The sequence below is a fragment of the Piliocolobus tephrosceles genome, chromosome 10, assembly GCF_002776525.5.
Source record: "Piliocolobus tephrosceles isolate RC106 chromosome 10, ASM277652v3, whole genome shotgun sequence".
In the NCBI taxonomy this organism is placed as follows: domain Eukaryota; kingdom Metazoa; phylum Chordata; class Mammalia; order Primates; family Cercopithecidae; genus Piliocolobus; species Piliocolobus tephrosceles.
In genome coordinates, this window is record NC_045443.1 from 13,665,779 (window position 1) to 13,688,554 (window position 22,776).

At 42.9% G+C, this 22,776-nt stretch overlaps 1 protein-coding gene across 1 annotated transcript in view; it reads right to left on the reverse strand.

The window, feature by feature from the left end:
* The window catches only part of GRIN2B (glutamate ionotropic receptor NMDA type subunit 2B), a 425,811-nt gene that overhangs the window by 33,176 nt on the left and 369,859 nt on the right, over positions 1–22,776 (reverse strand). The window contains exons 5-9 of the mRNA XM_023226202.1: positions 20,797–20,999; positions 19,829–20,000; positions 19,456–19,609; positions 16,091–16,216; positions 13,227–13,456 (exon numbers count right to left, since the gene is read on the reverse strand). Coding sequence (XP_023081970.1) covers positions 13,227–13,456; positions 16,091–16,216; positions 19,456–19,609; positions 19,829–20,000; positions 20,797–20,999 — 885 coding nt within the window. The remainder of the gene's footprint in view (positions 1–13,226; positions 13,457–16,090; positions 16,217–19,455; positions 19,610–19,828; positions 20,001–20,796; positions 21,000–22,776) is intronic.

Below are 22,776 nucleotides of genomic sequence, written 5' to 3' on the forward strand. Positions count from 1 at the left end.
TTCAAGAGGAGATTCTGAAATGTTGGGGCAAGGTAAAAAGGTGAGGCAGTCAAGAGAGAAATAAGTCCTGACAACTGTGATTACTGGAGAATGAAATACTTCTTGCTCCACATAGAGCAGGTCCTGAATGAATGAATGGCTGAATGGTACAGGCCTTTTTCAAATTAATCTCATGATGTGAGGTCTTAGTATTCATTGATTTCTTCCTGTGTGTGTGTGTTGATCATTCTCATGTACTTTGCCTGGTGGATCCTGCCTGCCCTTGACTGCAGGTATTCTGAGGATCGACACATTTATGACCATGCCAGACCCTGTGCTTACAGATGCCCACCATATCCTGAAAAAATGTCCTTATGGTTGTCAGACCACAGGGATATTTAAGAAATCAAGCTATTCTGTCCACACTGTTTGGACTCCAAATTGCCCCAAATTATGTCAGACCGGGGGGTGACCTTCTATATTAGGGGCCAAGTTGCACCAGGTAATGGTGCTCTGGGAGCACCCTGTCTGGTGCTGAGAACTGGCATTGACTTTGACTCTGCCTCCATCTCCTCTTGATGCCTTCTCAGCCTTCTTGTATCAGCATCAGAGGGTTAAAACAACTCCTCTAGCAGCAGCCTCTCCTCATTAGCAACCTGGAATCATTGCAGTGCTGAAGGCTGCATTGTTCTTCAGTATTTGAATACAATTTGCATAACGAAGCAGGTGAGAGCGCCTCTTGCCTGTTCAGGCAGCCCTGATTGGCAGAGAGAAAGGGATTTTTAGGTAATTGGCCACAATTAATTTGGTGCACTTTTAAAAGGATAAAAAGAAAAGCAGAAAATTGCTCAGTGCTCCAAGTCAAAACCACATCTGCACCCTATGTGGTGTGTGTGCTGGTGTGTTTGCAGGGATGGGTGGGTGTGTCATGTAAAGGCACGTGAGTTAATAATCTTGTGTATTCAAGTGCAATTTATTTTTTCTGTAAGCAAAACGAAACAAAACAAAAAAGGCTCACTTCCCAGAGGTTCCTGAACCCCAGAGGTTCTCAGCTGCAGAGTCCTTCATGACACAATGCTGTTAGCCATCTTGTTCAATTTGTATTTGAGGCCACTCGGAGACATCATTAGAAATCACAGTATTCTTTCTTCAGTACCAGGATAACACCCAGCTCGACATCTCTTTTGTACCCAGTCCAAAAAAGGTGGAGTCCCAGCTGTCTCAGGGCCTGTTGGCAATCAGTTCTTGCAAGAAACACAGCTGGCTAATACTTTACTCAGAAAACTGTGGTGCTAGTGATAAGCTGGGAGATGTGTAGAGGAGTTTCACAGAATTAAGCATTTAGAAAATTTAATATCAAGGTGGTTTATAGCCTTAAGCTACTCATGGTCTCCTTGTCGCAAGTATTTCAGAAACTAAATACTGCTCTTGCTCTATTTCCCTTCTGAGATGAGGATGAAGGGATGAAGTAGGGTGTCCTTCCCTCCACTCCATTTCTTTCCTCTCTGCCTTTTTTACTTTTCCCATAAAGGGAAGGTTGCTGAGAGTGGGATCTTTTCCCTTGTAGCTGGATTAAGTAAACACACTGGTTACTGCCTAGCAGAGAGAAAACTTGGCACCCAACATTTGATGTCTCTTTGATTCTTTCATCCAGTCAACTCTCATTAAATAAGTGGTTCTTAAAGGTGCAAGGGGCTGTATGTGCACAAATGAAGAAAAGAAACTTCGCTGAAAATACTTTTGGTTAGAATGAACAAGGTCTCTTCAAGGTTCCTGTGCACTCACAGCTGAATAATGAGTGGTCTCTGGCTGGAACCCCATAATCTCTCCTTTGAGAATCCAAGAAGCCAGGCCAGAGAAGGTCCCCAGGACAGGGGCTTTACTGGATTCTGTTGCCTCAGGTCAATGCCTCCAGAAGCATGTCCTGCTTTCCTGTGTCCACACAAAGAAGACACAGGGCTCCGGTAGTGCAGTATCACAGGGGCAGATGCAGGCTGTGGGGTCAGCTCTCTGGATCAAATCCTGGAACCCTCATTTTCTAGTTGTGTGACTTAGGCGAATTTGCTTAATCCTTAGATGACTCTCCTCATCTGTAAAATGATGTTTATAATGGTGATCTCAAAGGGTGGGCATAAAGATTAAAAGTAGTGAGGCAGGAGACTAGGCTCTGGAGGAAGGGAACTTAAGGCTAACTCCTGCTGAATGAAGTAAAAACACCAAGGTCTGGGGGCAGGGAATCTAAGGCCAATTTGCATTGACTTCCCAAAGCTGGATCAAAAAGAAAAAACCTGGGCCTGGGGGCAGGGAACCTAAGGCCAATTAATGCAAACTTCCTGAAGCTAAACCGAAAGGAAAAAACCCATCTCCTATTCTCAGTAGCAAAGGATCAAAGGCTATTCTGCCTACCAACCTCCTCCTTCCACCAAGTCTCAGACGGAAAAGGGAGCGTGCCTTGGATTGGCCGTGGACCAAGCAGGGATCATCCCTTTTTCTGCATAGGATACCAGTTCACCTCAGCCTTTAATTAGCCACAGACCAATTCCTTCATCCAGATAAGGGGTAGCCAATAGGAACCTCGAATGGGGTTCTTTAAACCCAGAAAACTTTGTAACCAGGCCCTTGAGCCACTAGCTCGGGCCCACTCCCACCCCATGGAGTGCTTTCTCGCTTTCATAAATTCCTGCTTTTGCTGCTTTGTTCCTGTGTTTCATTACTCGATTACTTTGTGTGCTTTGTTAAATTCTTTGTTCAAAATACCAAGGACCTGGACAACTTCTGGTCAAGACCCTCCATTGGTAACAATAGAACCATATGTGAAGAGTTTAATAGTAGGCTTGGCACATAATATATGTTTATTACATAGTTCAATAATAAGGGCAGAGAGAAATAGGCAGGTTTGGCCCCAGGAATCCCAGTGGCTATCATCTAGCCCAGAATTAAAACTCAATGTGATGCCAGCTCTTACAGATCCTGTATTCATTCTAGTTGTTCTCCTCCCACTCTAGGGTGGGGTGGAAGGTGGTGATGGCAGGGAAAGGAGGAGCTGCAGAGGCAGGAAAGCACTTCCTTGGCTGGCACTGCAGTGGTCTGGCATTGCCACTCCCTAGGCATGGCAGATGTCCTCCTTGCCAGGCAAGTTCTGGGTTCCCCAGAGACGCTCTCAGGGAAAACATTGGACCAACCTCAGTGCAGCTGGTCACTTACATCAGTCCCTCCAGCTTCTCCATTGGACAGCACCCCTCCTGACTCTTTCTGTTGCAGTTGCCTTATCTTGGGAAGAAAGCCCTTTGGGCAGGGAGCCTTGAAAAGCACCTCCTGCAACCTCAGGCCCACACTGACTCCCTCCTTTCCATATGGCCTCAGCTGGTCTTGAGAAACAGATCTATCTGGCCATTGAGGGGAGTATGGCCCACCAACCAGGGACCAGCTCTCACCAAGACCTGTTACCTTCAGTCTTCTCAGGTATGGGTCAAATGCCAGCCCTTCTCCATTCTAACTGCAGAGGCTGGATATCAGGCTCTCTAGATGATCCACTCAAAGCAGCTTCAGTAGGTAAAAAGTACAGAAAAAAGAATTCCACAGCCCTCCAATAGCTACCCCACCCCCTCCACTACCCCAAAGTAGTTTTCTCTCACAATCCTTTTCTTACTTTGGTTTCCTGGCTACCTCCTTGGCAGAGTAGTACCACACAGGTGGGAGCTTTTGGCACCTGTACTTTTATTTCCAGCCGGTTGCACAGAGTCCTACTTGGTTTGAAAGGGTTCTCCAAATAATTTTGATATCAACACACTGTTCTACCCCACCGCTTGCCTGGCAGCTACTCCTCCCTGTGCACCCCAAACAGAAACAACTTCTCATACTGACTAGCCATGTACTCTTTAAAGTGAAGACCTGAGGCCTTGAGCTTCAGGTCTTCTTCTCCTCCTGACTTCCTCCTGGAGTGACGGCTGACAATTCAAGCTGCTCCTCACTGAGGGAGTCGGCTTCCCTGCTCACTTTCTTCTCTCCACTCTGGCCATTCTCAGGATCATGTTGGCCTGAAGCCAATGCTCCTGATGCTCTCCATCAGAGCCATCACCTGAATGGCACTGGAGTAAAATAGGAGAGGAAACATCCGAGACTATAGTGTTTTCAGAGTGTCAGTCATTGGTCTTTAAATGGCTCTCTCTGACCCATGCTGGACAGGAAATCTCAATGTGGAATAGTAAACTAAATGGTTGGGCTTCCTTAGCCTCAGGGAATCTCAGACCCCCATCAGCCCTAGCATATGCCCAGTTAGGCCGAAAGGTTCCAGAAATATAGCAGGCTGCACACATTTTCCACTCTTGCCACCATTACAGCTGGAGGCAACAAGGCTGAAACACAGAAGCCCAGAGCAGCCCTGGTCACAATTTTCATTGTGAATGTAATTCTGACATTTTTAAAACCTGACTCATTCTAGGTTTGATGCTTTTGGCCACATCTAAATTTCCATGTGGCATTAATTTGTCTCAAAGGACTCGAACTTAGTTGTTCAGAAGTGAAACATTAATTCTTAATAAATTCTCAACCCACAACCTACGATTTAGTGAACTTATAAAAGATTAGCCCTCCCCGTACTAAAACATTGATTGTTTTCTTGTTTTTAATCGGAAAAAGAATGTTGGGAAACTCTCCTATTCTTTTATGTAAATAAACTTTGGAATAAAGCAACTGCCTTCAACAGTTGAATAGCTCTCCTATAGAAACAGAGACTTGGCTGTAAGTAAATTTGAAATTTGGTGGGAATCCCCAGAGCCACTTGCTCCTCCCTGGGAGGGTCAACTTGACTGAGAGAGGTCCCATAGGGAAGCCACAGACAAATTCAATGATTCCAACAGTTAAAAGAAGTGCTCACTAGCCTCTCCCACATCCAGAACATCCAAATCTGAAAGAACAACATCCCATGCTATGTACTTTGATTTTTGTTAATTAAAACTGTTTGTTGCCTATTTCTGGCTTTAATTTTGGGCCTAGTTCAATTCAATGCAGGTAAGAAAACTGTGAATTCATACTCATGCTAGTTTGTATAGTTGCATTAAAAAAAAATTATAGTTCCAGGGAGCCTCTGGTCCTCTAATACCTTGCATAGGGATACCTTTCTAAGAAGGGTAATACAGAGCAGATCTAGGACAGTGTTGGCTTCTGACTGCCTCCCTCTCTCCCTTCCTTCCTTCCTCTTTCCCCTCATACCCTCTCCATCTGTCTCCTTCCTTCATTTCATTTCATTTTTGTGTTTCACAAAAAGATGAGTCTACTAATAGCAGAATAAGAGAAAGCCAGATTCTTTACCCAGCTAAGAAAGACAAACTTTCTGATATCCATTTAGTAAATCTTCTATGCACATGGGAAACATGTGTTCCTTGTGCAGCTTTGTGAGTACTAAGTCACTATTTACCCAGTTATCTTGGTACGTTTATGTAGTCTTGGAGGGTAGGGGTGTGTGTGTGTGTGTGTGTGTGTACACGCGCATTCCTGTGTAACAAGGAGGATAAGGCTACAAGAAGAGAGAGAAGGCCGGTTTGCTTTTGATGAGAAAAGAGTTCCCTGTGCCTGTTGATCAAATAAAGTCTCTTCCAGTTCTGTGATTTAAACAACATGGCACAATCTAGAATATGAGAAGACTGCATTAGTGTTTTTCTGCACAAAGGAATTGTGAAAATGATACATCTTACAGAGACATGTCCTCAATTCCCTTTGATAAGGATATCACTACTAAAAGGCCTAGTAGAAGGTACTGGGGAAGTGTGCACATAAGCAGTGTAGTACGTATTGTGAGAAACTAACATTAATCCAGCTCAAGGACACAGCAAAAGGGACACACTGACACTCAGGTTTTGTATTGTTTCCTTGAAATTAACCAGCAAGGAGAAGACTCTGCCTATAAAGCATGTCTCTGCAAAGCTTCAATGGAAACTGGATCCATTCTTCTAGGTAAAAGAGAGGGGAACTGAACCATATCCCACTGTAAGAAATACTCACTTTGAAAGGATGAGGCTGGGAGACTGACAATGCAGATTGGGACAAAGAGGAGAAGCACTGAAGTCTAAAGGATGCAATGAGCTCAAAGTGCAGATTACAGAAGAAGTCGTGAAGGCCTTGTATTAGGTCCCTGTGGCAGCCATTAAAAAAAGCCACAAACAGAAACTTATTCTCACATAGTTCTGAAGGCCAGAAGTTCCAAAACAAGGTGTTAGCTGGGCTGTGCTTCCTCCAAAGGTTCTAGGGGAGAATCCATATCTTGCCCCTTTCGACTTCTGGTGGCTCCATGTGTTCCTGTGGCTGCATCACTCCAGTGTCTGCTTCCATCTTCACATGGTCTTCTCATCTATGTGTTTTCTCCCCTTCTGGGTCAAATCTGTGTCTGCCTTTTCCTTATAAGAACAATTGTCTTTGGATTTAGTGTCTACCTGGATACTCTGGGATGATCTCATCTTGAGATCTTTAACTTAATTACACTTGCAAAGATTTTTTTTTTTTTTTTTTCCCAAACAAGGTCAATGTTTGTAGGTTCTAGGGGTGGGGATGTGGCTATATGTTTGGTAGGATACAATTCAACCCACTTCAGGCTCCAACAAGGTAGCAGAGCTTAGAGGTGAGGAATACAGTGTTAGAAGTCACGGGAAGGCAAGAAGCAGGTGGTCGTTCAAGGGGAAGAGGGTCGTTCAAGGGGAAGGGGACCACAAAAGAGGAAGGAGTAAAAGTCAACTGTGAAGCCCTGCTAGGAACCCAGTCATTAACTCTGGGTCATCTGCCCCCCAGGAGGACTTGGAGGGTGACCACTACTAGGCCACAAGATGTTGAACTGAAGTTAGGGATCTCTTGTCTCAGTCAAGATGGATTGAGGAATTAGGGCTTGGGGGAACCTGTTGGGGGACAGAGCAGACCCATTCTTAAAGCCAGAGAAGAAGTGGGGGTAGCCAACCCTGATGGACAGACCTGGGGCTATCTAAGACCCAGGGGTCTGTTCTGGACCCATTTGGATGGAGGTTACCCTGGCAGGACTGAAGGAGGCTCAGTGCTTGGGACAGCAGTCCATGGAAAGAGTCAGACTGACTCTGCCAATTAAGAGAACAAAAGGCAGGTATCCTTCCCCCTCTCATGCGCATTCTGTACATCAGACACTCCCAGGATTTGGGGAGTTTTACATTTTCCAGATCTGCTCTTGATCAGTGGCTCTAAGAGGAGTAGTTGCCTGACAGGCCCAGAGGACTCCCTTGCATGAATCATACCCTTACAGTTTGCTCAGCTACCTAGAGGTCTAACCCAGGCCCTCATTACTAGCTCCCTGGCTAGTTGGTCATGACTGCTACTTTCTCAATTAAGCTATTTTTAGCCCAGTATTCCGTGGTCTGAGCGAGATGATCTGGGCCAGGAAAAGGGTGTGACAGATCGGGCTTGAGGTTGGCTGTCTCCTGCTGGCTTCCAGTTAATAGCACAGGAAAATAAATTTGTGCAGTGGAAAGCGTGGCCCCGTTTCCTCACACATGCTCAACAAGCACTCAACATTTCAGGATAGTTGTGGAGTAAAGTTGCTTATCACCAGGCTGAGTTTGTCCCAGAATGCATATTTATTTATTTGCCTGCATGCTGATTTAAAAGTCATGCCCTTCCTATATCCCAAAAGAATATGAAGTGACTTCCAGACCTCCATGGGACTTCTTGGAAACCCAGAAGACTCATTATTTAGAAAGCCATGGGGTCCTCATTTAGGGGTTATGTGGCCATCCTGATTGTACCTCCAGTGTGGCAGGCAAAGACAGCTACCCTCAGTAAGCAGATGAGCACCTTTGACATTTGAAAGTTAATAAAGCTCCTCTAATTCCTTGAGGAAAAGAGCTGCAAAATATATTTCAGGTAGGTGTCACAATGGTGATAGGAATGTGTGAAATCATTTGCAGCCAGATACCCTTGAGAGCCCAATGGTCAAACGGCAACCTTCTGTGACTTTAGCAGCTTCCACCTCTCTGTGGGCTTCCTTCAATCTGACTCCAGACCCCACTGACCCCATAACTATCCCTTCTCACTCCTGGTGCCACCGTTCTCCACCATCCAACAGTGGCTTAAAGCTAAGGGTCACTCTCTGCACAGGCTAAAGTCAATTTGAGGGCCATCAGCCTGCCCAAGTACTGGAAATCACCATTATTCTCTATTTAAAATAATATCTCTAAAAGGCTTATTAAATAAAGTGCAAATGTTACAATACTATCTAATTATTATGGCTCAATTAATTAGATAGCTACATGTTAGTCGGGGGAAAGGATCTAACTTGTTAGGCTTTGATAAGGTAGATGGGAAGGTAGGAAGAAAATTGAATAGCTGGAAAAAGCATCAAATAGCATCAGGGTCTAAACAGGGTGGCACACTGTTCAGGGGCTATAGTGAGCTAGGAACACCATAAGGGCAAATTACTTAACCTCTCCAAGCTTCAGTTGCCTCATCTACAAATAAAGATATTAATAGCACCATTACATAGGATAATCTATGAAATATATTTGGCATGATGCCTGGCTTGTAAGAGCTGAAAACAATCTTAGCTGGGATGTTATCATTGAAGTTATATTATTATTAATAATAATAGTAACAATGATAATCATTATTATTAGTAGTAATAGTAGTGGTGGTGTTAATGTGCCCTGTTAAGTGGAATCAAGGCATTACATTAAAGGATAGGGGATTAAATAAGACAGTGGGGGCAGGGGTGTCAATACCAATCCTTATCTATGTCACAGCTTTCCCTGAGATTAGCTACAAGGGAAACACCCTGGCAGAGTGATTTTAGAGCCAAATACACAGGGACTCAAATTTTGGCTCTGTCACTTGATAATGTATAACTTCGGGGAAGTTACTAGTTTTCCAGAGTCTCGGTGTTCCTATTTGTAAAATGAGAATAATCTTACCTGTATGAAGATTATCCACATAACATACACAGAGCATACAAAATGTACCTAGTGCCCAGCAAATATGTCCCCCTCCCTCACTGGCCAAGCTCTTTTTCCTTCATACTATGGTTGGCAGACTGCAAAATGAGAAATCCATCTGGATGGGTGAGAAATATGAGAATGCATTGTGGGATCTTTGTTAAGAGAAGAAAGATGTCACTAGCTCCCTTACACCTTCCTCCCACTGGGGGAGCTGATGGAATGTACAGTCGGGCTGCTGAATGTTAGAACTTGCACCCATATTTAGGTACAGCATGTAGTGGAACAATTCTGAATTCACTGTAATGTGCTACCGCAAAATGGAAGCCTTCCAGTATAAAGGAGCACAAAAATAAGTTTTCATGGAAATTTAACTCTGGTTTTCTACCTTAACATAGATGAAATCTGAGTACATTTTTTTCCTGCAAAAAAAAGCTGAAGATAATTTTTTAAAAAGCTATAAATTGAATGGCTACAAATATCTTTCCATTATCACGCCAAGATATTTATCATTTGATCTGAGTTATATGGAAGATATATCACCTCTAATAGTCACAACAAGTTTAGGAACCCTTCTCCACTTTAAATGTTACTTCCTTGATGAAAATCTAATCACATTGAAAAATACTCTTCAAAATCACCTCATTTCTTTTCTCAACATTATTGTTTGAATGTCTTTATTCTTTTTCTAAATTCACAGAATATACTTCCTCTCACGTATTACCATACCCTGTCCTAAGAATTTGTTTTCTTTAGGTGTTTTGAAGTAAGACTGTAAGAATTTTAACATTTTAAGTATACTTTCAGGAAACCCTTTCTGATTTATGTAACTGTCTCTGACACTGATATGCAGTCATTAGTTACTTAAGTGTTTTCTATAATTATGTAAGTCATGTTGACAGATTCTAGTAGGGTGCTTCCACTTTACTGTTTTGTCATCTGCAAAGTTCTGAAATGTATCAGATAACCATTTACAAATTAAACAGCTGTTAAGGGGCATTTGCTGACTCACTGCTTTCTTTGCCTGTGATGCTGGGTCCACTGTTTTCACCAGGGGCTCTTAAGTAAATACAGCCTCTCTTCCTCTCTCCCCACAGACTTTTTTTTTTTTGTCTTAATGATGACCAACTTACGGTCATTGACTTTGTGGAATTCACGGCTTTGTGGAATTCACGGTCAGATAGAGGAATAGGTGGTCAGGTATAGGCCTATAGATTATTGCAACAGAATGTGGAAGATACATGTTATAATAAAGATTTGAATAGTTGCTGTAATAGGGCATGGAATGACTAATCTCCCAGATGAGCTAGGGAAAGCTCCACAAATAAAGGGATATCTAATCTAGGTTTTGAAGTTTCGGTAGAAGTTCAATGAGTGAAAAAGTGGGGAAAAAAGCCTCCTAGGCAGATGCACCGATAGAGGTATGGCTGAAAAAGATGAAGAATTGTGGATACCCAGGATATCAGATGCAGGAACCCAAGAATCGGCCAATGAGACTGCAGAGCTGGTGTCACAGTGGAAATTATTTCAAAGGTCTTGAAAGTCTCTCTCTCTCTCTCTCTCACACACACACACACACACACACACACACACACGAACTGTCTTCATTCTATAAAACAAACTGATGGGCTCCAACTTTTTAGAACATAATCAACATGGTATGGAGGACAGACGTGCATATCCTGTCTGCTTTAAGAAGCCTAGATATGATACTTATTTCAAGATCATGGAAAAGAAAACTATCTTCCTCCGTGTCTCAGTTATGCTTAGTTCAAACAGAAAAGCATTCAGTTATTACTGCATGGCCCATGAGGGTAAGAGAAAGATAAGTGCCATATACCAAGTAATTTTTGAGACATTGGAAGGAAACATTTTGATACCCATGGAGATTCTCCACTTAACAGCCCAGACCCCTAGGAAGATCTGTGACCTACCTCATCTCTGCCATATTGATGCACAGTGACATGATCTCACCATACAGTGCTATAACCATGCATAGGACATGATTCACTACACCCCTGCCCTGCCATGTCAATCATGGTGACATGGCCCTGCTATACTCTGTGTGGGTACATAGTCTACTACATCTCTGCCACAGCCGCATGTGAAGACGTGGTCTGCCATACTTCTGACAAGTCTACACATGGGGCATGGCCCATCAAGTTTCTGCATCATCCATGTTTTAGGGTGGTGCCTTAGTGCATTTTGTGTTGCTATAGAGGAATACCTGAGACTAGGTAATTTATAAAGAAAAAAAAAGGTTCAGTTGGCTCACAATTCTGATGTCTGGAAAAGTTCAAGTTTGGGCATCTGGTGACATCCTCAGGCTGCTTCCACTCATGGTGGAAGGGGCAGAGGAGCCAGCATGTGCAGAGATCATATGGCAAGAGAGGAAGCAAGCGAGAGGGGAGGTGCCAGGCTCTTTTTAACAATCAGCTTTTGGGGCAATTCTCATGGAAACTAACAAAGCAGGAACTCACTCAGTCCCACCCCTCCCAAGGAAGGCACTAATCTGTTCATGAGAGATCCACCCCGTGACCCAAACACTGCCCATTAGGCCCCACCTTCAACACTGGGGATCAAGTTTCAACATGAGATTTACAGGGATCAGACATCCAAACAATAGGAGGTGGGCATGGTCCACCTTACCCTAAGCCACATCCAAGTAATGAGCCCTGAGGTTGTTTTCAGCCCAACTACTGTCCAGGTTCCAGAAATAGTCACCAAAAGGTGATTATGGTAGTGGCTGCAAAGGGGGGTGAAAGGAGGTATCTAACTCAAATTTTAGTTAGGGTCATGATGAAAGATGTTGATGAAGAAACAGAGAGAGGTTTAAAAACGGATTAATAAATGGATGAATATATAAATAAATGTATCATAAATCTTGAGATGAGAGAAGTAAATAAAAGCTTCCAAATAAAAAAGTCCAAGAGAGAGAATTTTTTTTTTTTTTTTTAAATAAGGAAGAAAAAGCAAAAAGGAAGACAAATCAGAGAAAGAGATAACACAAAGGGGTAAACATAGTGGAATATATATATTCCTTGGGCCATCATGCGCCCATCTCCTCAGTGTGGATACACAGCGGCAGCCCTCTAATAACCCACACTGGCAGGCCTGTACAGGTAGGCCACCCAACCACATCCAACAGGAGGTACCATGCACTCAGAAAAAAAAAATGTATATATATTATATATATATATATATATACATATATTCATTTTCTCAAGGTACTGTTTATCTTCTCCACATGCTTTTGAATGTTCTTGATAAGTAGAGATGTAGAAGGAAAAATCAGAATCTGAGCCCCTGAAGAGAATATGTTCTCCTTTCCGTTCTTCTCAGACTATTTTTAGGTTGGGCAAATCTAACCCATGTGCAAAGTACTATTTGGTCTGAAGACACACCTGTCTGTATCTCATGGCTTCATCCTGGGGGTGGGGTGGGGGTGGGAGTGGAAAAAGATCACATTTTCTAACTCTTAAGGAAATAGAGTAGAAAATTTGTTGTAAGCGCAAGTCTCCAAAATTATTTTGACCACAAGCTTTATGGGACACTCCACGGAAGTGGCTCCCATCCCTAGTTCTGGTTACATAGTTTCAGGAGACAGATCTCCCATGGAAAATGTGATGCTTCAGGCAGACTGGAGGGTCAGATGTATTTAGAATGGATTTTGTACATCCTCATCCAGCGGTGATGGAAAACAGCAGACACTTTCCCTTCTCTCTCAACTGCATAGGCCCGCAGGAGGGAGCAGCCCATTCATCAACACCACTCAGGGGCAATCATCCAAATCATCCAGTTAAACAGCAGTTACTTCTCTTTAAGACACAATGTGAACAACCCTCCTGCTCAGCCCCAGGAACACATGAGTGTGCCGTGGAACAAAGGGAGAGCCCACAGCCAAACACCACTGGGAAGAAAAGAAGGCCATGATGTGCCCATCTCCTCAGTGTGGGTACACAGCGGCAGCTGTCTAATAACACCCCACACTGGCAGCCCTGTGCAGATAGGCCACCCAACTACATCCAGCAGGAGGTACCATGCACTCAGAAAGCTGCTAACATACCAAACGCCTTATTTGCAGCCTAGGGTGTATCAGTGATAACTTTTCACGAATCAGGAGGCCAACATCAAGTCATGTTATTTCAGCAGGGAAACTGACTTCTACTCCCATGTTCCAATACAAGGAAACATAAGAAAGAACAGTCAATTCCAAAAATTTAGAAGACCAGCAGGTACATGGGAACTTTGAGTATGGCTGAGAACAGGATTGAAGGAAAGATGGGAGATTTCAAATGAGTCTCTTACCTTTTTGTCACTCAGGCCAGAAACCTGGTCCACATATTCCTCTTGGATCATGAAGGCAGCTAAGTTGGCAGTGTAGCTGGCCAGGAAGATGACAGCAAAGAAGGCCCACACTGACACCATGATCTTGGAGGTGGTCCCCTTTGGGTTCTGCACAGGTACGGAGTTGTTAAACACCAGACCCCAGAGCAACCAAATAGCTTTGCCGATGGTGAAAGAGGGGCCACCAGGCTCTGGCATGACAAAAAGACAAGGACGAAAGTTAAGCCATCGTGACTGGTTCTATTTAAACCTACAAATACACAGGGTGAGTCCCTGCTCAGAGCAGGAAACCCTTCCACTAAAACTGAGCCCTTTTATAGACGGCTTTTAAATTTGAGAGTGTGTATCTCTCTTTTCCAGGGACTCTCAGGAGGGCTGCAGAGGGTTCCTTAGAAGAAAAACCAAAAGCCTGGGGTGTGTGTGGGATGGTCTCTTTTGAACTAACAGTCATGACTCCCCTCTGGAGGAGCCATCAACCTGCCCCATATACAAGACCCTGTCAAGATCACATCAAAACTGAGTAACACAGGCCGCCTATGTCACTATGGTCACACTTGAGTCATTACTGTCAGTTTTTCCTAAATTTTATATTTGTATCTACCAATAATGCATTTTAACTTCCAAAAACATCAGCAAGAATTGTGTAAGATTGTTTTCTACCATTCATAAACCCTCTTCAAGTCTGTTTACACTGATGCTAGATGGTTTGGAGTGCACTTTTTCCTGATTTTTCTTTAGCTTCTAGCACTTAGCACTCAATATTTCAAAGACAAATCTGACCCCACTCCAATGCCAACACTTCCCAGCTGGTTTCCTGCCGTAGAAGCTTGTGTGTAAAAGAATATCAGGAAGGCCAAAGGGGAAGTCATAGAATTCTGGCCTGGCTACATGCATCTAAGGGCAGAAAGGAAGCTGCTTTTGACTTTGATTCCCCTCCTCCCCCAACCTCTGCACACACAGTGCTTGGGCTTCTGCCCATATATGTATTGTGACCTCACCGCAATCTCTATGCTGATGGGAAAATCTTGCCTGTTGTCTGAATCTCCATGTAGCCCCTCCACTGCAGAAATGAACATCTGCCTGCACAGTTTTACAACATATTTGCACAGGTCTTGTGATGCAATCTGTGATCCTGATAGCATCTGCTCAGCCAAATAAATCATCAGGGACAACTCATGTTGAACCTGATATCTAACTGTGCACACACATCTGTGCGTGTGGACCTTATTTCATGCAACAGATGTGTAACTAAAAAGTCGTTTATAAATTAAAGTTTTGTAAATTGTAAAATGCTCTAAGGAGACTTGATATGTAAAGTGGTCCCATGTTGAATTCCTCTGTGAAGACAAACAGCCTTCGGTAAAATGAGTAATTGTAAGCCCTCACTCTGAGCTTTCTTTGCAAGTCTGGATTTTTGGCTCCTGTTATTTTTTCAGGGGAGAGAGGCAATGCACACTGACTTGAGTTCTTGACATTGCCGACCTAAGTATAGACTCATGTGATTCCCAGATGTTCCACTTCTTACTGGTGCCACACAGGCTGGGATCTAGGCCATGGCTTCTGGATGAAGCGCAGGTGGAAGGCCCCTGACTGTACCAGGCAGTGGAGACACCCCAACTCCCCCAACCTCTGCACACACAGTGCTTGGGCTTCTGCCCATATATGTATTGTGTACACCTCAGAACACACAAACCAAATTAAAAGGTGGGTCTACACTTGGAAATACTTCAGTGAATTGGTGTTTCATGGCTTGTACTGTGAATCCAACAGAAGCATGAGGAAGATTTTATAAAATACTGCTGCCTGAAACCCTATCCTCAGAGATTCTTATTAAATTGGTGTAGGGTGGGGCTGGTTATTTTAACATGCAACCAAGATAGAGAAACACTATATTGAAACATACAGTGGTCTAAGCCCCACCCTAGACTTAGTGAATCAGAAAATGAGGTCCAAGCACCCATGTCTTTTAGATACCCCCATAGATCATTCTTATGTGTAGCCAGGATTAAGAATCTTTCCTCTTGGAGGTATAATTCTAGGATAGAGCTCACATTCTGGAATGGAGAAGGCTCGGAGAAGGCAGAATATTTCTTAATCCTGGGGTTCTCAGGAAGTTTTAGAGGAGTTATTTACAAGGATCCCATGCCCCTCTTTAGAAGTCATGTGAACTTTTAAAAAGTGTCATAAATGCCTCAGACACATGAGTAGCCCTCACATCTCTGGGTCCACCTACCCAGGAAATTGGACCATACCCAATAATAGCTATGAGTGAGAATTGGTCTTTCCCATTCATTTTATTTCCAACACTCAACTTTTATACTCTCTGGCAAGGGGGTTGAGCCAGGAGCATATGCTTTGGAGATCTGGTACTTCAGTTGTGATCCTTTGGCACTGGGGAACTCTACTAGCCACAACCACCTACAAATACCCTGGGGCATTCCATTTCTTCTTGTTCTTAACATGTGTGTACAATCTGCCTTGTTAGCGACATCTGTTCCAACAGACTGCCCACAGCCTAAGGTTATCAAAATAGTTTCCTATGATATGTTTATGCTATACCCATATCTACCAACAGTTTTTCCTCTCCTTTACTTGGGAGTGCAACTAGGCTTGGGGCCAGGCATAAAGCAGACCTATGGATTCAACCTAACATCTTATCTGGGGTATTTCTAAAGAGACACCAAGATGGTGACCTAGAAATGTCCACCTGAGGTTTCCTTTTCAGAAATGGATATGCTAGGGAAAATGCAGATAACAAATGAGTCCAGAGATTTGAAAATAGGAGAAAAAAATTGGGGAAATGCAGCAGTTCCAGCCGGCCTTACCTCTGCCATCAGCGAGGCACCTGTTATAACCCACAGGGCTGAAGTACTCAAAGACAAAGACAGCCACGGCTGAGACGATGAGCAGCATCACAAACATCATCACCCATACGTCAGCGCTGAATGGCTCTGGGGAAGGGAAAAAAGCAGTGCTCAGGGTTAAAACAGAGAGCAAAAGTCTTCGAATTAATTCACATATTCATTTCATATTTTAGGGGGTGGGGAACAAACCACAGTGTGTTGTCTGCCTTCAGGAAGCCAGGGCCTAGGTTAGATTGTGCCTGAACCATTTCCTTAAAGGGCAAGGACTGTCTTCCTTTAAATATGTGAGAAGAATAGCTTCATGCCCGTGAGCCTTTTAGGTTGTAGAGGCAGTTTCTGCCAATATTGGACCAATATCTGGGTATTTCAGTAAATGGTGCAATTGGAAGAAGTACTAGCTATGAGGTGAGTGTTGGACTGACTCAATTTGCGTTCTCATCTATATGGCCGCACCATGTAATAGAGGCCTGGAAATGCCTTCCCCAGTGCTTCTGAGCCTTGCAGATACAGTCATTCTCAACAGACCTGCCTACTATTTTAGAGTTGAATTTGTTCAGGAATAATTATGTACAATACATAACCAGCCCCCCTTTCCTCCTTGTATCACTTCTCTTAAACTTCCTAGCCTAGATTCACTTTTTCAACCTACTTTTATGTATTGTATGTTATCAGACATCATTAGCGTATGAGAATATAAGTCAATGTTAAAGAATCCTTCCATGCTAAATATTATTATCTGCAACAGTGGGAATTTAACAAGTGACAAGGGGACATGCCCAAGCTGTAATTCACAAACCAACTACAATCTATTCCCCGTCACCAAGTGATAGGGTTGATGGGACAAGACTGGGCAAGGCAGCAAGAATGTTCCACACATGCTTTCTTTAATATCTTTAATCATGTGTGCTGAATCCTTTCCAGTTGAGCTAAATACCTCTCTGGCTTGGAGGTGTCCAGAAACTAGATACTATATTCCAGAAGCCATCTCTGTGAAGGCCTATAAAAAGGGACAATCACTATTCTGTCCCATGATACAATGCTCCCTCAATTGTGTCTCAAAATAGTTCTGGCCTTTTTAGCTGTCACAGCACATTGTAAACTCATAACTAAGTGAATTAGCATGCTGTTTTCTCCATCTTCCAAATCATTAATAAAGATGAAGTTTAAAAAGGGGAAAAATTGGCTGAAAAATTAGAAAATATATTTCTTACTCTGAAACCTACTTTATTATTGAACTCCCAAAGGAATTGTAAAAGCTCGGTCACTTAATCAATTTTAAAAAGATCTTGATAAAGCCCCAGTGCTTAACACACCAACTGTGAAATGCAAAACCTTTTAATGGCAGCTAGAGATGCGGGCGTAATAGGTACAATTCAAAGGCTCTCTCCAGAGGTGCGGAGAAAACCTCTGCACACTTGACTCTAATTGATTGCAATTCTACCCTGATTTCCCTTTTGTCTAAGATTGGGGAATAACTGAGTAAAAGCATCACCTCTATGGTCTTTTCCTCCCATTAGGCCCAGGGAAACTTTCTATACACAAAATACATCGCCTGTTTTGGTCTTTACAATTTAGAAAGTACTTTACCTCATACTGTATATATAATCCTTCTAATGGCCCTTTCATTAGGGATTGCCTTATTTATTTTATGGAGGAGTAAACTAGGACTGAGAGGTCAAGGTTCTTTCCAGTTCATACTCAGAAAGTGGCAGGGTCAGGTTACAAACTGAGCCAAAAAGTCTGCGTTTTTTCATTTTATTACATTGCTCTTTGTCCCCCATGCTGGTTCCTGGGTTAGGGGCTGAACCCTGAAACGGCCTTATTTGTACCAGAACACAGGCTCTGAAGGCTACCATAGCTGGATTTTAATCCTAGAGCTGCCAGTTATCAGCCAAGAGACTGCTGGAAAATGGCTTAATATGTCTAAGATTCCGTTTCCTACGCTATAAAATGGGTATAAGAACATTTTATGAGTTAATATTACCAAAAGGTGTACAATGATGCCTGGCACATTATATAGTAGGTGCTCAATAAATGTTGGCTTCTCTTATCCCTATAACTAACTGTTCCTCCTCTGAACACAGACATAAACACACCCTGCCTGACATTGCTATGCCATTCCAGTGATATATTAATGTACCACTGGCTCTGCCAGTTCAGAAGTTAAGGTAGCGCTGTACTGACAAGGTTAGAATTAGAATGTGGTTTTGTTTATATCTCTTAATGTTCCAATTATCCTTGCACAGGAAAAAAAGCAAATAAAATATGTACAGCAGCTATGAGAATTACTGCATACAGTGTGTACTATCTAATCACATTTCACATAAAATTGGCAAGGCTGGAATTTGCTTCACCGTAAGAAGATTAGCTAAGAAATTTGAGTAATTTATAGAAAAATTCTATGGAGCCTATAACTCCACTTTGCAATGCATTAATTGAATTAATTCCCTATGGTTAGAGCTTAAAGAAATGTTAGTCACTGTCTACTATAATAGCCCCATTTAAAAAATGTTGATGTCCCTTAGAGAGATGGTGACTCGTCCAGGGGCTTACGGCTTGTTTACGCCAAACTCAGTCTCCTTTCTGCTAGCCCAGTGTTCTGTTTTCAAGGTGACGTTTTGTTTTCCAACCCCTCATTCCATGGCCCCTGAAAAAAATATGGGGTATGAGCTCACAAAAGACCTCATCTAACTGAAATCTTGGCCTCATCTCACCCAGTCTTATATCACATCTGAGATTTTTGACATTTAAGTGATGCTGGAGAGAATGGTATGGGGAGGGGTGCGCTGGGGTGGGAGGAAGAATCAGATCAGCTCTATCTGGCAAAGCCTCAGAAAATTTGCGTGGAAACAAAAAACCTTTTTTGGTAGCACTGAGCACAATTCTTGCAGATAATTAAAAATAAATAGATATTTCAATGATATCCAGAATTAGAAATTATTATGGCAGGAAGCAGCCTCAGAGATCAGCCTGGTTGAAATGACTTCTCCTGTGGATGAGGAAACCAAGTCCCCAGATAGAGCAAATTTGCTCAAGGTCACATGCTGACTAAATGGCAGGAATGGGACTACAGTAGGCCCTCTGAGGACCAGTCCAGTACTGCTTTCTTAGACGGCATTATACTTTCCTATTTTTCTGGGTGTTCATTGGTTTTCATGTTTGAGAGTAATTAATTTTGAAGTCCCCTAAGTGAAGTCCCTGACTGAGTTGAGCTCCTAGCAAACCACCTCAGCTGGAAGAGCCTGGCCATGTGCTCCTTCTTTGTTCCCTATTTCACTTCCCCATCCATATATCCATTTCCTTCCACCAGCAAACCCATCATTTACCTAAGAAGGCAGAAGGTGAGACAGTCCCATTGCTGCGTGACACCATGACACTGATGCCTGTCTCTATGAAGGGCACAGAGAAGTCGACCACCTCCGATCGTTCCTCATTGATGGTGAGTGAGCCCACCGCCATGTAGGCCCTCTTCATGACCACCTAAGAGAAAGGTGCAATGCTCCAATTAAAACATTCAGGAGGGCAAGGGACCACCATGAGGAAAATACAGCCTAGCTGTGGTTTTCTTTATATAGTAGGAACAATACATCTTATTTGCCATTTCGTATTTTCTGAAATGCATAAAGTGAGTATGTTTAAAACATAAATTTAAAAGAAGGAAAATAAATGAAAATAGAAACAGCCCTTGTGAACACTCACCTCTCCAATCATACCATTCCAGGTTCCATTGATTTTCTTCCCATGCTTGCCATTGGTAACCAGGTAAAGGTCATAGGTGAACTTCACAGATTTAGAAATTTTCTTAAGGATGTCGATACAGAACCCCTTGCAGCATTTTTTGATGTAACCCGGCTCCTCATCTGTTTTATTCCTAGCCAATTAAAGAAACAAAAACAAACAAACAAAAAGTCTTTGTACAAGAAAGGCAACATTTATTACCCTTTGCCATTAAAAAACCTCCAATCCCAAAGCAGGCCCCCTTCACAGCTCAGCACAATTTGTACTAGACTCGAGTAAAGAAATAAAACAGACAGAAGACCTGCACTATTCTCATTATCTCATCGCATTGAGATATGTTTCCTCTTAATTTTAATTCTCCTTTGAAGTACAAAACACATAAGAAAAGGGTGCATATTTGAAGGCCTCAGTTCAATGAATTTTCACAGACTGAACTCCTCTTTTTAATCAGCACCCAGATCCAGATACAGAAAAGTTACCAGCACCCAAGAGGCCTCTTGTTTCCCACTCTAGGCACTTCACACCAAGGAGAACCGTTATCCTGACTTTTGAAAGCATAGATTAGTTTTATATTTTTCAAAAAAATAGTTCTAAATCTCAAGATTTTGGGGCATGTTGGCCCAAGAAAACATATTTGAAAACCAGAAGTAAACTTAAATCTCCATAAACTTGAGGTCCTGATCACTGAGGCCAAGCAAGACCAGAGAAAGTTTAGCATAGGGAGTTAGCCATCATTTTCCCAGGTCACCATCTGGACAGAATGGGACATCAGACCAGAGGGCTGCCAGTAATCCCACAGATCAAAAACAACTAGAAATCAGATACAGTGCCCAGTTCTCATGCCTCAGGTCTCAGGCCAGCCAAGTGGTAACAGGTGCATCAAAGCTGACTCTTCCATGCCACCCAAAGTCATTGAGAGGATGCCATACTCAGTGACTATGCGTTTTTGGCAGGGGACTGTGTTCCTCATGCAGGTTCCACTCAGAGGGTCCACACTTTCCACAATGACAAATGGTGCCTCCTCCAGGGTCACAATGCTCAGATGGTCATCTTCCTGCTCTTCAGTCTCTGGACACATTCGGGGCCACACATAGTACTTCATCTGCAGGGACTTGTCTTTCCACTTCCCCACCTGCACAAGGATGAACACGAGAATCAGAAACCTCTGGCCACAACATAACAGCCTGTCCCTGTATTGTCTGAATAATCCCAGGAAGCAGTTGAACAAAAGCCAATAAGTGCCAACATTGTACAAACTAGAGAGAGGAATACTTTTTCCTCTCTCTAGTCATATGCCCCAAATGAGACTACTGTGTCCAAATGTAAGAAAGGCAATACATTCACTTATCACTCACTTACCAAACATTAAATGAGAACCTACTATGTGCTGGCACCCTGCCAAGACCCATGGCTCAAAGAAGCATCATTCGGTCCTTCATGAAGCTCATAGTGAGTGGAGTCAGATGTGCAAACAAATATCTTGCAGCACTGTGTAGTAAGTGCTGTGAGGATGCTGGAGTTGCCTGCATTATGTATGGCTGCCAGTTTTTTCTACTTAACTATAACAAGGAGCATGATGGTGAGAGCAGCAGATAGCTGTGGAAAGGTCAACAGAAAATTGGGAGCAAATGAGCCAAAAGGATGTGCTTTGACTGTAGAAGAGATCCAGTGCGGAGAGCTAGGTGGATCTGAATTGGAATAAAATTACAAATTGGGATTAAAGAATACTAACACTGTTTGGGAAGGGAGCACAATTAGGCTGGGGACGAACATGGGTCAATGCAGATGTGCACCTCCTGGGCTGGGTGGAAGCCCTGGGATGAATCAGATATGTCTCTCTGTGAGCCACCACCTATGGCCACACAGGCTGAGTGCCCCAACACCAGGGAGCACCATCCACATGGACTCCAATGTGAAAGGCCAGTGCCCCTGAATCATGAACATGGTGGCCTGCTGGCAACCATCCTGAGAAATGTATGGGTTCCATTATTTTTCAGAAGAGCCATTCATTCCTATTCATAAGGGAATCGACGTGGCTTTGTTGGGGGGCTCTTGATCTCTCTGTCTCATTGAGTTTAATGGAGAAAGAGGGAACACTTGCTTATTTTCTATAACTGAGCATCTTCAATTATCATAAGGAATTATGGATTGCAAGCACCTACATTTTCTCAATCTATGAGTTCCTCCATGCAGCAATGTAAATTAGTAGAACAGGTGAGGCACCAGGAACTACAGCACTACTTAATTTATTAACTACAGAAATCAATAAGAAGCAACAAGTTGGTAGCACTTCACAAATTTTCAAGCAAATTGGCTTGGATTTCCAAATTAATGCAAAACCCAGACTCCCTCCTTATTGGTTTCTTTGTCCAGTAGCCTGCACAGCCCCTGCCCTTATGTGACTGCATCATTATAATGCAAGCAGTGGCTTGGTGGCTTGGGCAATCTTATTTGGTACCTACACAGTCCCTGTTTGGCTGATGCTGGTTGGTTTTCTTTCAAGGGTATAAATGATGTTTTGCTTCTTTGTTCAGAATCATGCACCAAACCAAACATTTGCTTTCCTTCATGTGTATAGACTTCTCTGAACTGTTGATCCTGATTTTAGTACAAGTCTGTTTTTTCTCATATTACTAAGACTACTTATTTCTAAAACAGAAATTTCCAAATGGCTCTCCAGCCACTGGAGATACTAATGTCCTCTGCCAGTTGGGGCAGGTAGGAATTGGGAGAGGAGAGACTCCGTCCTGCGGGCCCTGGACATTGGTACCCCATCCCCAAACAGGCCTATTTACCCTAGTGGCCAAATTGGTTTATATTCTGCACCTTCAATAATGTGTAAAAGGTTGAGAAGTCCTAAAGTATCTATCTATCTATCTATCTATCTATCTATCTATCTATCTATCTAT